Source organism: Tenrec ecaudatus, chromosome 18, assembly GCF_050624435.1.
Source record: "Tenrec ecaudatus isolate mTenEca1 chromosome 18, mTenEca1.hap1, whole genome shotgun sequence".
Lineage (NCBI taxonomy): Eukaryota > Metazoa > Chordata > Mammalia > Afrosoricida > Tenrecidae > Tenrec > Tenrec ecaudatus.
In genome coordinates, this window is record NC_134547.1 from 9,802,656 (window position 1) to 9,816,794 (window position 14,139).

A 14,139-nucleotide genomic window follows, 5' to 3' on the forward strand; every position below is an offset into this window, starting at 1 on the left:
ATCCACAAGATCAGCAGTTCAAAACCACTCGCAGCTCCTCTGGAGAAAGAGGGGGCTTTTCTACTCCCATAGAGCTACAATTTTATTTTGTTTGTTTTTGGGAGTGCAGTGGGTCATGCACTGAGTTGCTAACTATAAGGTCAGCAGTTTGAAACCACCAGCCTCTCTGGGGCAGAGAGATGAGGTTTTCTACTCTCATGAAGAGTTTCAGTCTAGGAAAACCTGCAGGGGCCGTTCTAGCCTGTCGTTCAGGGTCTCTATGATTTGGACTAGACTTGATGGCGATGAAAGAGTTGGAGAGGGGTCCCCAGCAAGTGAGTGGAGGCACTGGGACATCTCAGAATGACAGTTGTGGCAACATCACCAACCGAAGGCTCTGCTTCACGCCGCATCATCTAAGCTTGGGATCAGGACACCTGATGGCCACGATGGTTAAGCACACATTTGGTCGCTAACAGAAAGGTCAGCAGTTGACACTCACCCACCCACTGGCTCCAAGGGACAAAGACCTAGCCACGTGCTTCCATAAAGATTCCAAAATCATCAGTATCCATTGCCAGTAAGTTGATTCAGACCCATGACGATCTTCTAGAATAGAGTAGAATTTCCCAGAGGGTTTCCTAGACGGGAAATCATTACCAAAGCAGATGGCTACATCTTCCTCCTGAGGAGCAGTGACTGGTGGATTTGAACCACCAAACTCTCATGGTTCCCTCCAAGGCTCCTTCTATAGATTGTTGTCTAGGAAACCCTACGGGGTCAGTTCTGTCACATGGGCTTGCTGTGAGTTGGAATCTATCCAGTGGCACTCAGCAGTCATTTGGTGGTTCAGGCAAGCCCTGTCCTTCTGTGGCCACCCTTGTCTTCAAAGCACGAATCTCTGGGCTCCATCTCCATGCATCATTGGGGTCAACTGTGTTTTAGTCTCAGGTTTGCCAAATACTTCCGCTTGGGTTCAGGTATGGGATCTTTGTCTTCCTTTTTTTTACTGGAAATGTGAACCCCTTGCTTAACCCACTCCCCATTCTGGTGGCTTATTGTCCCCAGTTCCACATCTTGCAAGGTCGTTCTTTATTGCTCTCATCACCGCATCATTTTGATCTTTAAGATCTCACCATCAATTCCTCCATGATTTGAGTTTCTCCTCCCTCCTCCTCCTCCTTCTTCTCCCTAGCCCCCCTTCCTCCTACTCCTCCCTTTTCCTCTTCTCTGCCTTTTATATTCTCTTTATCTTCCATGGAGCGTGTGCTTGGGGGAATCCAAGGTTGGGAGAAAGGCTCCGTGGCGGGCACTTGGAAATGCTCGGTTGAAGGAAACACTGTCTGGCTCAGTGCCATCCTCACAACCGTTGCTCTGTTGGAGGACCTTGTTAGAGCCGCTGTATCAACCCATGTCATCGAGAGTTTTCTCTCCTTCATGGACCCTTCTCTAGGGGGAAGGGAGAGGTGGGCCCCATCTGGAAAACTGAGCTACTGAAAACGTTGTGAAGAGCAGTGGAACCTCGGACCGACTCGGGAGACCTTCATTTGTACATGGCCCTCACGCACTCTGGAAAGCTCCTCTGTCCTCTCCATGCCCGCAGGGGCCTGACGCAGAGCGGGCCATCTGACGGCTTATTGGGATATCAAATGATGGGTCTCCGTCCGTGGGTGTAATCCTCATTTCCAGATGATCTCTCCAATCTATTTGGGGGGATAAAAAGTCAGGGCTTGAGACTGTCTCACTGGAGCCAGATGGGGAGGCAGGAACAGCTTTGACCCCTCCCCAACCCAACGAGAGCTTTCCGCCCCAGCTGTCACAGCTCTTAGACACAAGGACGGAGGGCGAGGTCGACAGAGGAAGGACGACTTGGCCGAAGGAGTGGCGGGGACGAGAAGGAGGCCACACCAAGGGGGAACGGGAAGGAGGGGGGCGCTGCCATCTTGAGACGGGTGCCTGGTCATCTTTGTCCTGCTCCCGCCCCCCTCCATGCAGTTTCCCGTGGGTCCCGCCTGCATCTTCTTGCGAAAAGGCATTGCGGAGAAGCAGAGGGTAAGGAGGAGGTTGGTGGGGAGAGGCAGAGGGCAGGGCAAGAGGCGCTGAGGCCTGGGGAAGCAGGGAAGGACAGGGATGCTATGGTGGGTACCATGAGACAAGGGGAGCAGATGGGAATAACAAGCGCAGAGCAGGTAGTTGGGCCAGGGAAAGGCGCAGGGCATGGTGGGAAATCCTGGGCACCAAGGAGGACAGGACGGCGGTGAGAAATGAAATAAGTTGAATCGGCGTGATGTCATGGCTGACGGGAATCACACATCTTTTCTCTGGGTGGGCACACAGAATGATGGCAAGGATGTGACCAATGTTGTTGCTGCTGCTGTTGTTGTTGTTAGCTGCCGTGAGCCTGCTTCCAATTCAGGGCAAACTCACGTCTGAAGGAGTCTTCCAAGAAGTGGTGGAAAGATTCCCTTCCATGTCCCACAAGCTTTTGGAAATCCTCTGCTCTCACCCCCTCGGAAAGTCGAATGAAACACCGCCCTGCTCCCACACCAACCTCAGGATCAGTCATAGATTAGACTCTGGCCGGGTTTCATTGGTTTATTTTTTGCAGAAGTAGATAATTGGGGCTTTCTTCCCCATCCATCGTGGTCAGGAAGCTCTGCTGGAATCTGGTCAGCCTCCTGGCAACACCAGCTTCCACTTGTGTTGGGTAGATGGATGGTACCTACAAGGGAGGTGGACTGGTCAGGAATTGAACACGGGTCTCCTGCCCAAGAGGTGAGAATCCCACCCCTGACCCCCCCCCATAGCAATGATGGTACTAATGACCACCGCCCTCCCCACTGCCGACCATTTGACTCTGACTCATATCAGCCCTCTATCTGGTTTCTGAGACGGCAATCTTTATGGGGACAGGCAGTCTCAACTTTTTCCCTTGGAGCAGCTGATGGATTTGAACTACTGACATGGCAGTTAGCATCCAAGTGATACCAGAGCCCCAGACACTAAGAGCTGCCACAGATTAAGCCACTGCTGCGTGCCCTGTGCCCTGTTCAGAGGGCTCTGCCTGCCTGATGCCATTGGCCATTCGGAACAGCTCATGAGATCAGTGAGATTTTTCATTCCCATTTGACAGGTGGGGACTCACAGGCTGTGAGTCAGGACATCCCTTAAGCCTGGACTTTAAGGTGATACAAGGATTCAGATCAGTTTAATTTCAGCAAGGATGCCCTTCACGGTCAGGTTTTAAGATCCCTGGGGTGGGGAAAGTGGGGAGGCGATTTGAGAGAGAAGAGCCGGGATGAGGGGCTCACAGGATGAAGGTGAGACAGGCCAGAGGTTGGGGAAATTCTCAGACGTTGGTAGAGATGGGTCTTGCTGGTACTGGTCATTTTGAAGTCCACTGAGCATTGGCCCTATTGGAAGAAAGACCAGAGACAACCCAACAAACAAACTCACTGCCATCCAGCTGATGCAGACTCATGGCGGCCCTATAGGACAGGGTAGAATCACCCCTGTGAGTTTCTGAGACGTAACTCTTTATAGGAGTAGAAAGTCTTGTCTTTCTCCCAAGGAGCAGCTAGCAGTTTCAAACTGCTGACGTTGCAGTTAGCAGCCCAGCTGTGACCACTATGCCACCAGGGCTCCAGAGACAGACACTGGTGAAACAGTTCTTGTTGTTCACGCATGATCTCTTCCTGAGGTATCAGACACATGAGTAAAAAAGCATTGTTACTAGGGATTCCATTCACCCATGGATCCGTTTCTTCCTAACAAAGCATGTTGAAACGGGTCCCTGTAATCAGCAAACAGCTGCAGACAAGTTCTCTCGGTGATTGTGTTCGTCTGGGTTGACTAGTGAAACAAATCCACGGACACTCATATGTGTGTAACAGAGAGCTTTATATACAAGAGCAATTGTCTATTGAGAAAACACCCCAGCCCAGTCCAGTCCAGATCAAGTCCATAAGTCCAATAATAATCCACATGTCCGATACTAATCCCTAAATTCCTCTTTAGACTCACACAGCACATGCAATGATGCAGGGAGATCACAGGCTGGTGGGTGGAAAGTCTTGTGGATCCAGTGGCGGTGGAAGCATCTCAATGCTGGCGAGGGTCTCCACGTGGCTCCTCCAGCTCTCCGAGGGTCTCAATAGCAGGAAAACGAATACAGAGAATGTGTCCCATCTCTAGGGAGGAAACTCCCAGAATTCTCATAGGAAGGGCCACGCCCACAAGGAGGCATCACCAGGCTGTGACCTGATGGACAGGTGCTAGACTCCACCCCTTCACTGTAGTCATCAAGCTGACATGAAATGACGTAACTACCACAGTGGACACTTGTCTTCGTCTTGTGGGCGTGTCTGAAAACAAAACAAAACACAAGTCCAACACAAACCAGTGGCCTCCAAATGGATCTATCTGCTGGGCCAGACACATTCCAAGCAGAGAGGTCAGCTCAGAAAGTCAGGGCAATTCTTTGTTATGATTATTATCCCCAAGGGATCATCTCCATAGGTTCTTCTCAAGGGACACAGGATGATCACAGGGGCTTCTGATGAAGCCGTTTGGAGAAACTTGAAAACTACATAGGTGAGGTAAAGGCAGGAGAGTTGCACCGGGGAATTCCCCCACCCCCACCCCAATCACAACAACTCACCTAGCAAGGGCCTTCCTTCCAGAATTCCCTTAGGAAACTTGACCCTGTCCCTGTCTTGTTCCGCAGAGGCAGAGAGCATTTCAAAGGAACATGATGTGAGTCCTTCACTATGGATGCTCACACTGCCTTCTCCATGGGGAGTCCGTGGAAGAGCACAGAATTCTTCTTCGGCAGAAGGGTAGTTGCTATGTTTGTGAAGTGTCACTGAGTTGGTTTCCAACCTCTCCGTGACCCTCTGCGCCACCTGACCAAACACCCCTGTCCTGTCCCGTCCTCCGGCTGGCTCATTGTCGCCTCAGGGCACGTTGCTTCGGGCCACCGTGCCGATCCATTTCATTACAGGTCTTCCCTCTTTCTCGCCAACTTCTGCTTTACCAAGCATGGCGTCCTCGCCCAGGGAAGGGTCAGAGAGATGGTAATGCTGTCTCCAGGGGCGTCTAGACCCTCACAGAGCAAGTGTCAAGAAACAGTACTTTCACACTTGGATGGTTGTATATGAATGTGTCCTACAAATTTGTAGCAATACTTAAAAAATCATTTTATTGGGGGCTCCGACAACTTTTATCACGATCCATCCATCCATCCATCCATTCATCCATCCACTGTGTCAAGCACATTTGTACATTTGTTGCCATCATCATTTTCAAAACATTTTCTTTCTACTTGAGCCCTTGGTGTCAGCTCCTTGTTTTCCCCCTCCCTCCCTCATGAACCCTTGATAATTTATAAATGATTATTATTTTTTCATGTCCTACCCTGACTCATGCCTCCCTTCACTCCCTTTTCTGTTGTCCACCCCCCTGGGAGGGAGTTATATGCCGATCCTTGTGATCCACTCCCCTTTTCTATCCCACTTACTCCTTACCCTCCTGGTATCTCTACTCTCAATATTGATCCTGAGGGGTTTATCTCTCCTGGATTCCCTGTGTTTTCAGCTCTTATCTGTATCCATGTACATATTCTGATCCAGCCAGATTTGTAAGGTAGAATTGGGGTCATGATAGTCTGGGGGAGATTGGGGTGGAGGAAGCATTAAAGAACTAGAGAGAAGTTGTATGTTTCAACAGTGCCATACTGCACCCTACTGGCTCGTCTCTTCCTTGTGACCCTTCTGTAATGGGGTGTCCAGTGACCTACAGATGGGCTTTGGGTCTCCACTCCGCACCCCACCACTCATTCACAATGATGTGTTTGGTTTGGGGTGTTTGATGTCTCATTGTAGCAATACTTCTTGACTTACCCTCTTACACTCCATGGAGTGTAGTGGAAAGAATGCTGAGCTGGGACACTCTCGATCCCTGAATGCAGGTCCCAGACCAGTCCTCTGTGTGTTCCCTTGTCTTGAGGAGGCAACTTAATGTCTCCATGCTTTGTGGGTAAGGAAACTTGGGGCGTGGGGGGTGACTGGGTGGGCTGCTAAGGGCAAGGTCAATAGCTTGAACCCACCAGCCTCTCAGAGGAGAAAGATGAAGCCTTCCGCTCTGGGAAACCCACAAGAGCAGTTCTCCCCTGTCCTACAGGGTCACCATGAGTTGTAATCCACTCATTGACAGTGAGTTTGGTGTCGTCATTGTTTTTAATACTTTGAAGGAAGGAGCCCTGGTGGTGGTTCAAACCCACCAGGGGCTCTACGGGGGAGAAAGGAGGCAATCTGCTCCCACAGAGATTCCTTTGTAAGGTTGCTATGAGTGAATCGGAATCAACTCGATGGCAGCAGGGTCGATGAAATGCCTCGGCGAGAAGGGGGCACCTGCCACTTCTGAGCTGTGCGACCTTGGGCAGGTTCCTCCATCTCTCCATGCCTCTGCTTCCAAGATCGAAATGGAATCATTGCCTGGCAGAGTTAGCACTGTGGACATGTTGGTTTCCGTGGCCACCAAGAGCCTTCCAGGCACAACTGGACGGTTGTCTGTCAGAGGAAACCAGCCTCTAACAACCGAAGTGTCCACAGGCACCATTGTACGGCGATACTATATAAAGATGGTAGCAAGGTCATAGAGGATAGGCAAGATAGAGCTACAGTATAATAAAGGAGTCAGGCATATTTCACGGTAGCATGCTCATTTCAGTCCCTCTTGATGGTCCATGCAGAGGTGGGAGAAGAGAGGAGAGCATCTTTACTCACTTGGGACATTTATAGGTCGCTATAAGATATGCGTCTCAAGTAGTTACACATATCACAAAGTGGGTGGTAGCTACAGTAAGGTCCCTGAGCTCACAGGTGAAGAAACTTAATATCTGCATTGGGGGAAGGTTTGAGGGGACTGTGTGACACAGCGGGAGGAGATAATCAAAGGAGGTCTGGTTCTGTAGGGAGATAGAATCCACCCTGTGCTCACTTTAAGGCAGCATAGGTGTTAGGGAAGAATCTGTGGGAATGCTATTTAAAGCAGGATCGTGTACTTGGACTTTATCTCTAATTTACCAAAGTGGAGACTCTCCTACCATGGAATTCCAGCTTTCCAGATTCCCTCTGTGATAAGTTAGGGAATAGAGTCCTCATCCTATTTCCCTCAGTGTCAGTTTCCCACAGTTGTCTATCTGAGATATGCAAGAAAAAACACAACCCCCTTCCTGTCCAGGGTTAGCGACCCTTCAGGGCAGGGTAGAATTGCTCCATAGGGTTTCCAAGGTTGAGATCTTTAGGGAAGGAGGACTGTCTTATTTTTATTCTATGTAGTGGCTGATGGATTTGAACCTCGGACCTTATGTTTCAAAACCAAGCAATGCATCTCTGGGTCCCTGGGGCAGACACTTCTGAAACATGAGAGAAATCAGGATTCGTGGATGGGATGGAAGAAGAGATGAGGAGAAGGGGAGTGAGAATACAAGGGCTCCTGGATAGGAGTTAGGGGAGCAAGGATGGGAAGAGCAATGGGGAAGGCTGGGGAGTAGCTGGGGAGAATCATGGGAAGACATGTTGGGGGAAGATGGGTGTTGGATTTCTGACCCTCTCTCCACATTCCCTTTATCTTGAATTTCTTTCCAGGAAAGACCACTGGGACAAGATGAGATTGAAGGTAACACTTCCTAATCTCTCCCCAACACGCCCTCATGCCCTTCCACCCCCTTCCCCATTACCCCTCTGTACATTTCCGTGTTCACATCTTCTGGGGAAATTTTTAGCAGTCCTTCCCTCTCGATTTTCACTTCCCACTCAAATGCCATTTGTGGATCTTTCTCCTGACAGTCTATGTACTCCCCAAGTCCTCGGGGCAGCTCTCTCCCCAATGATCTCAGCTACTCAGGAGGAACACATGAGTTTTAGGATGAATCCAGAATCGTTAGGTGAGGTCAGTTGGCATGACCCAGTTCTCAAAGACGGTGTCTGCTCTGGAGACAGCAGAGTCCCCAAGACTATGGCCTTGATGGAACTCAACCCTCGTGGTTCCATTTTCAGTCAAACCAGAGACAGCTTTGTAAGGTGAACCAGACCTCTAGGAAGGCATGCACAGCTTGGAATCATCAATCATTTTAAAATCAAAAGGGCAGCATCTACCCAAGGCCAGAGCTCAGGACTGAGAAAGAAAGAAGAATGGAGATGGGAGGGCATGGGATGAGCAATGTTGCATTATGGGAATTACAATCTGAAATTAAGCAGACTGTGTCTGGATTATTGAATGGAAAATGGATCTGCTCTGTAAACCTCTCTTCGCCCAATTCACTCACACACACACACACACACACACACACACACACACACACAGAGATTGTGGCATTTTCACTGGGTGGCTTTTTGATTCTCTCTAATTTCACTCAAGAATTTGAAGCACTTCTGTGTTATCACCTCTTGACCAACACATTTCATACAACGCTCTTTTGAAATTTTTGGTAGTTTTCTTTCTTTCTTTTAGCTTAGTTCTTTTTAAATTATTATTATTATTTAATCATTTTGTTGGGGGCTCATACAATGTTTATCACAATCCATCCATCCATCGTGTCAAACACATTGGTACATTTGTTGCTATCATCATTCTTAAACATTTTCTTTCCACTTAAGCCCCTGGCATCAGCTTCTGTATTTTCCCTTCCCTCCCCACTTCCTCCTCCCTCATGAACCCTTGTCATATCTTACATTGTCCAACCTCTCCCTTCCCCAACTTTTCTGTTGTCCATCCCCCAGGGAGGAGGTTATATGTAGATCCTTGTAATTGGTTTCCCCTCTCTACCCCACCCTCCTTCCACCCTCCAGGTATCACCACTCTCACCACTGGTCCTGAAGGGATCATCCGTCCTGGATTCCCTGTGTGTCCAGTTCCTATCTGTTTTGTTTTTGTTTTTGTTTTTAGCGTACTTTGAGTGAAACATTCCACAGTGAATTCCTTTTACTCTTCAATGATTTGTACACATTTTTTGTCTTGTGACCTTGATCGCCGTCCCTTCAATGTGACAGCACTCTTCCCACTTCCTCTGGGGGCTCCCTGTCTCCATCCAGCCTTCTGTCCTGCTTTGGAAGCGTTCTTTTGGAGGGAATGCTGACCTTTCTGTCTCATACAGCTGATTGTACTGAGAAGTAAATTCCTCGCTGGTGTTATTACTGGCTTTGAGGGGTGTTATTGTTGTTGTTTTTAATCCAAATGTACAGACGCTGGAAAGGGACACTGTCCAAGAAAGAAGATTCTGGGTGTCTGTGTGGAATGGCTCTTAATGGTTTGTGAAGGAAAAGTGATAAGCACACCCGTTAAAGGTGGAAACGTTGGGAGAACCAAACACAAGGCAGTCCCCTCAAGTGCTGGCTCTCACACTTTATTCCCCCACAATGTGCTCTCCTCCAAGGAGTCTCTAGCCAGAATTTGACTGCCAGTCTCAAGGGCTGCTTCTCTTGTCCGCCGATTGTTTTCCTGTTGCCCAAAGTTCTCCTGTTTCAACTTTCAGAGCTCCGGGAAGCATTCCTGGAGTTTGACAAAGACCGAGATGGGTTCATCTCTTGCAAGGATTTGGGGAATCTCATGAGGACGATGGGATACATGCCCACGGAGATGGAACTGACGGAGCTGGGCCAGCAAATCCGCATGAACTGTGAGAGCAAAGGGCGGGAGGCATAACTGAGGCCGGGGGAGGACTGAGTGTAGAGATGGGGAAGATATGGAGGTGGAGAGCAGAACTGGGAATTGGGAGGAGGGTAAGAGGCACAAGAAATCTGAAATTTTAAAAAAGAAAAAAAAGAGAGAGACACTACTTGAAGTGGTTAAAGAATCGTTTCTAGAGATAGATCTGAGTTCCAGTGCTGTTGTTTTATGAATTAGAGTCATTTTGAAAACCAATGCGAATCCTCTTGTTTCTTAGTCTCTTAATCAGTGGAGAGATAACGATATCACTTCTTACCTCTGAGGCTTATGGGAAGGAAGGGATAAAGCTGCTAATGCAGTCAAAAGCATAGCACCAGGAAATATGAAGGAGCTTCAAAGAGTTTATGGGAATAGTCCACTTTCACTTTTATTTTTCCACAAGTGAAATCCCCTCTGTACTTATTAAATGCAAGCTATAATTGGGAACATCCCATTAGCTTTCACTTTTGTTTTGCCGCAAACTTTTTGAAGCCCCTCCCCCATAACTTATTCAATGTAAACTACAATTATTTGCACTGAGAGCCAGCAGCAGAGCACAGGATCAGAGCTTTACCTGGCATTGGGTAGAGTAGGGAAACAAATCCATAGAAACTCATGTGTTTAAGAGAGAGTTTTACATAAAGGGTATGTGTACATTAAGAAAGCATCCCAACCCAGTGCTGTCCAAGCCCATAAGTTTGATATTAGCCCATATGTCCAATACCAATCTATAATGTCCTCTTCAGACTCACGAAACACATGCAAGGACGCCAAATGCAGGATGGTCATAGGCCAGTGGGTAGAGTCTTTGGATCCAGTGGTGTTGTAAGCCTCTCTGTGCTGGCAGGAGTCTCTACATGACTTGGCTGGCTTCAGAGGTCTGGTTGCATCAGGTTAGGTCCATGTGGCTTCTCCAGCTCCGGACACTAGTGTAGTCCCATGCGTTTTGTCAGCTGTAATGTCTTCCAGGGAGTGAACAGAGAGAGAGAAAGTGTGTGTCTCCTGCCTCCAAGGAGAAAAAACAGGATTTCCCAGAATTCTCAGGAGAGGGCCCTGCCCACACAGAGGTCTCATTGGCTATGACCTGATTGACAGGCTAGACTCCATCCCTACACGCAATCCTCAAATTGACAAACCATTACATAACCACCACAAAGAGAGAACTTTATATACAAGAGCAATTGAACATTGAGAAAACATCTCAGCCCAGTCCAGATCAAGTCCGTAAGTCTGATATTACCCCATGTGTTGATACTAGCCCATACATTCTCCTTTAGACTCACGCAGCCATCAAATGATACTGAATGCAGGGAGATCACAGGCCAGTCGGCGGAAAGCCTTGTGAATCCAGTGGCCGTGTAAGCATCTCAGTGCTGGCAGGGGTCCCCACGTGGCTGGCATAGCTCCAGGTGTCTTGTCGATAGGAATGTCTCGCAGGGAGTGTGTGTGTGTCCCACCTCCGGCGAGTTATTTATCTCCTTAGTGCCTCCAAATGAGGTCCTCAAGCTGCGACCTGGTTGACAGGCTAAGCTCCACCCCTTTACTCTTAATCCTCTCAAATGGACAACAGATGAGGTAACTACTACAGGGACAGAAGTAGAGTTGGAACTAATGTTGAGATGGCATTGCAAAAGGCATGGACTTTTAGGTGGTCGTTATTGTTAGGTGCTGTTGTGTCCATTTCAACTGGTGGAGACCCCTGGTGACTGAGCAGAACTTCCTCAGCGGGGTTTCTAGCCCGTCATCTTCACAGAAGCAGATTTCCGGTGGGGGGGGGGGGGTGTTTCTTGTTTTGTTTTGTTGTTAGATCAAAGCCGAGGTTGAAGTTGCTCCTGACTTTGTTTCTGGATACACAGATGGGCAAACCAAGTCGCATCCAGGACAAGATAGAATATTCCTGTCTGAAAGAGACTTTGGTGCTTGTTCAATTCACAGGCCACTCTCCATTCTACAGATGAAGCAGGGACAGAAAAATTACCCAATTAAGAGCTTGGCCTGACCCCAAACCACCTGGACGGTTCATTCACCCCCACCCACCCCCACCCCCTCACCACACCTTGTCCACCTCTGTGCATATTAGAGGGACATGGGGGCTTGAGCTGGAGAGAGGATGTCGGAACTCGCTCTTAGAAGACACAGAAGTGGGAGCTGGGTTCTGAACATACTCAAAGAGCAGCGAGGTCACGGAGGGTTGGTGTCGGAGGATCTTCTCTGAACCTGCCTTCTCTGCCCTCAGTGGGGGGCCGTGTAGATTTTGATGACTTTGTGGAGTTGATGACCCCCAAACTGCTCGCAGAAACCGCTGGGATGATTGGGGTCCGGGAGATGCGAGATGCCTTCAAGGAGGTAAGTGGCGAGCTTCTTGGTGCTGGAAGCAATTGAAGAGCTGAGGGGTCCTGGGAGTGTAGTGCATCACACATTGGGTTGCATTGGGTTATAACCACAGGGTCAGCAGTTCAAATCCATCGTGGGGAAAGCTGTGGTTGCCTGTTCCTGTAGAGACGTACAGCCTCAGACACCCAAATGGGGGCAGTTCTACTCTGCCCTTGAGGGTCACTTTGAGTGGGAATTGAGTTTGGGGGTGTTTTTTTTTTTTTTGGCTTACAGGTTTCATTGCTACAGAGTCTATAGTATAGTATAGACCAAAAATTGAAGCCAAATTCTAACTAACCATTACTAGGGAGTCTATAGTATAACATAACAGGGTCGCTACAACTCAGAATTCATTCTGCAGCCATCGGTGTGGCTTTTGGTTATGGTGGGATCGATCCGAAAGGAAAAGAGCATTCCAAGGATTACCATGGACAGGGTCCTTTTTCACAATCCCCCCTCCCCATCCAACCCTCCCCAGTAGCATTAGGAATGAGCAATCACTTATACCAACTGTGCGGCTTGAGGTAGGAACCCACAGGGGGCAGTGCTTGTCTCATAGGGTCGCTACGAGCCGGAGTAGATGCAATGGCTAACTTAGCCGCTGCTCCATTTGACATGCCCACCAGCAACGCCCTGAGGTCTCCAACACCTATACCTCCTCCTCCGTGTGGTTCTCATGCATAAGGTGGCTACGGGTCGGAACCTCCTCAATGGCACTGGAACAAGAACCACAAATCTTGACAGGAGCAGACAGTCTCATCTGACCACCCCCCCCCCGCCCCCCATAAAGACTCACAGCCTCATAAACCTTACGCGACAGTTCTCCTTCATCCCATCGGTTCGCTGTGCGTTAGAATCCACTCAACAGCAAACGGAGAGCGGGAATGGGCGGGATGGCAGGAAACAGAGGTGGGGATTCTTTTTCGCCATCACCACCATTGTCGTTGTCATTGACGTGGTCTCCTCCGCTCCCACGCAGTTCGACACCAACGGGGACGGGGAGATCACGCTGGGGGAGCTGCAGCAGGCGATGCAGAGACTTCTGGGAGAAAGGCTCACGTCCCGGGAGATCTCCGAGGTGGTCCAGGAGGCCGACGTGAACGGGGATGGCACCGTGGACTTCGAAGGTGAAGTTATGAAGGGGCAGCCACGACTGGGAGTCCACTTCCAACACTCTCCCCTGATCGGGCCTGTGGTTCCACGTTGGGCTGCTAACCTCAAGGTCAACGGTTTGAAACCACCATACAGCTCCCTGGGAGGAAGACCAGGCTCTTGACTCCCCAGAAGAGTGACAGCTTGGGAAACTCGCAGGGGCAGTTCTACCTCGTCCTGTAGGGTCACTAAGAGTCAGAATTGACTGGCTGGCAGTGAGTTTGTTGGGTTTTTGAGTTTCTCTCCTTGGGAGAAAGACAGGGCTTTCCAATTCTGTAAGAAGTGACCGTCTGGGAACCCCTAGGGGGCATTCATAACACATACATACATAGCCATGTAGACACACATGTACACATACATACACATACTCACATGCATATAGACACACATGTACACACATACATACACATACATGCATATAGACACACATTCATAACGCATGCACAATACATAGCCATGTAGACACACATGTACACATACATACGCACATCTACATACACACTTATACACACATACATATGCACATAGACATGTGCACACACACACACACACACAAGTTGCCACCCAGCCAGCTCTGACCCATGGGTGTCAGAGAAGAGAGCTCATAGGATTGCCGAGGGTGACCCCATGTCTAGCGGAACACGACTCCGCTCAGCCCTGCAGTCTTCCACGGTTGTGACCTATAGCTTCTCACTGGCTTATTTGGGGAAGTAGATTGGCAGGCCTTTCTTCCAAGGGGCCTCCAGGTAGTCTCAGCCTTCCCTTAGCAGCTGGGTATAGGAACTGCTTATTCCACCGGGGCTGTGAGAGGTGGGGTAGGGCAGGTGGATGAATACGCACCTCACCCGGGACTTTTCTTGGCAGAGTTTGTGAAGATGATGTCTCGTTGAGAAGGTTCTGGAAGCTCAGTCACTGCCTACCTGGTGC

At 49.2% G+C, this 14,139-nt stretch overlaps 1 protein-coding gene across 1 annotated transcript; it reads left to right on the forward strand.

Moving 5' to 3' along the window:
* Positions 1 to 1,968: 1,968 nt before the first annotated feature.
* CABP5 (calcium binding protein 5) lies at positions 1,969 to 14,102 on the forward strand. The gene is made up of 6 exons (XM_075537478.1): positions 1,969 to 2,031; positions 7,629 to 7,659; positions 9,515 to 9,658; positions 11,924 to 12,033; positions 13,040 to 13,187; positions 14,077 to 14,102. The coding sequence occupies exons 1-6, from the start codon at positions 1,969 to 1,971 to the stop codon at positions 14,100 to 14,102; spliced, it is 522 nt and encodes a 173-aa protein (XP_075393593.1).
* The last annotated feature ends 37 nt before the right edge of the window (positions 14,103 to 14,139 follow it).

Excerpts from the sequence above, each read along its gene's own strand:
- CABP5 (XM_075537478.1), top strand. The coding sequence starts at position 1,969 with ATGCAGTTTCCCGTGGGTCCCGCCTGCATCTTCTTGCGAAAAGGCATT. Across the intron at positions 12,034-13,039 it reads TGCGAGATGCCTTCAAGGAG|TTCGACACCAACGGGGACGG; the intron begins GTAAGTGGCGAG and ends GCTCCCACGCAG. Across the intron at positions 13,188-14,076 it reads TGGCACCGTGGACTTCGAAG|AGTTTGTGAAGATGATGTCT; the intron begins GTGAAGTTATGA and ends TTTTCTTGGCAG.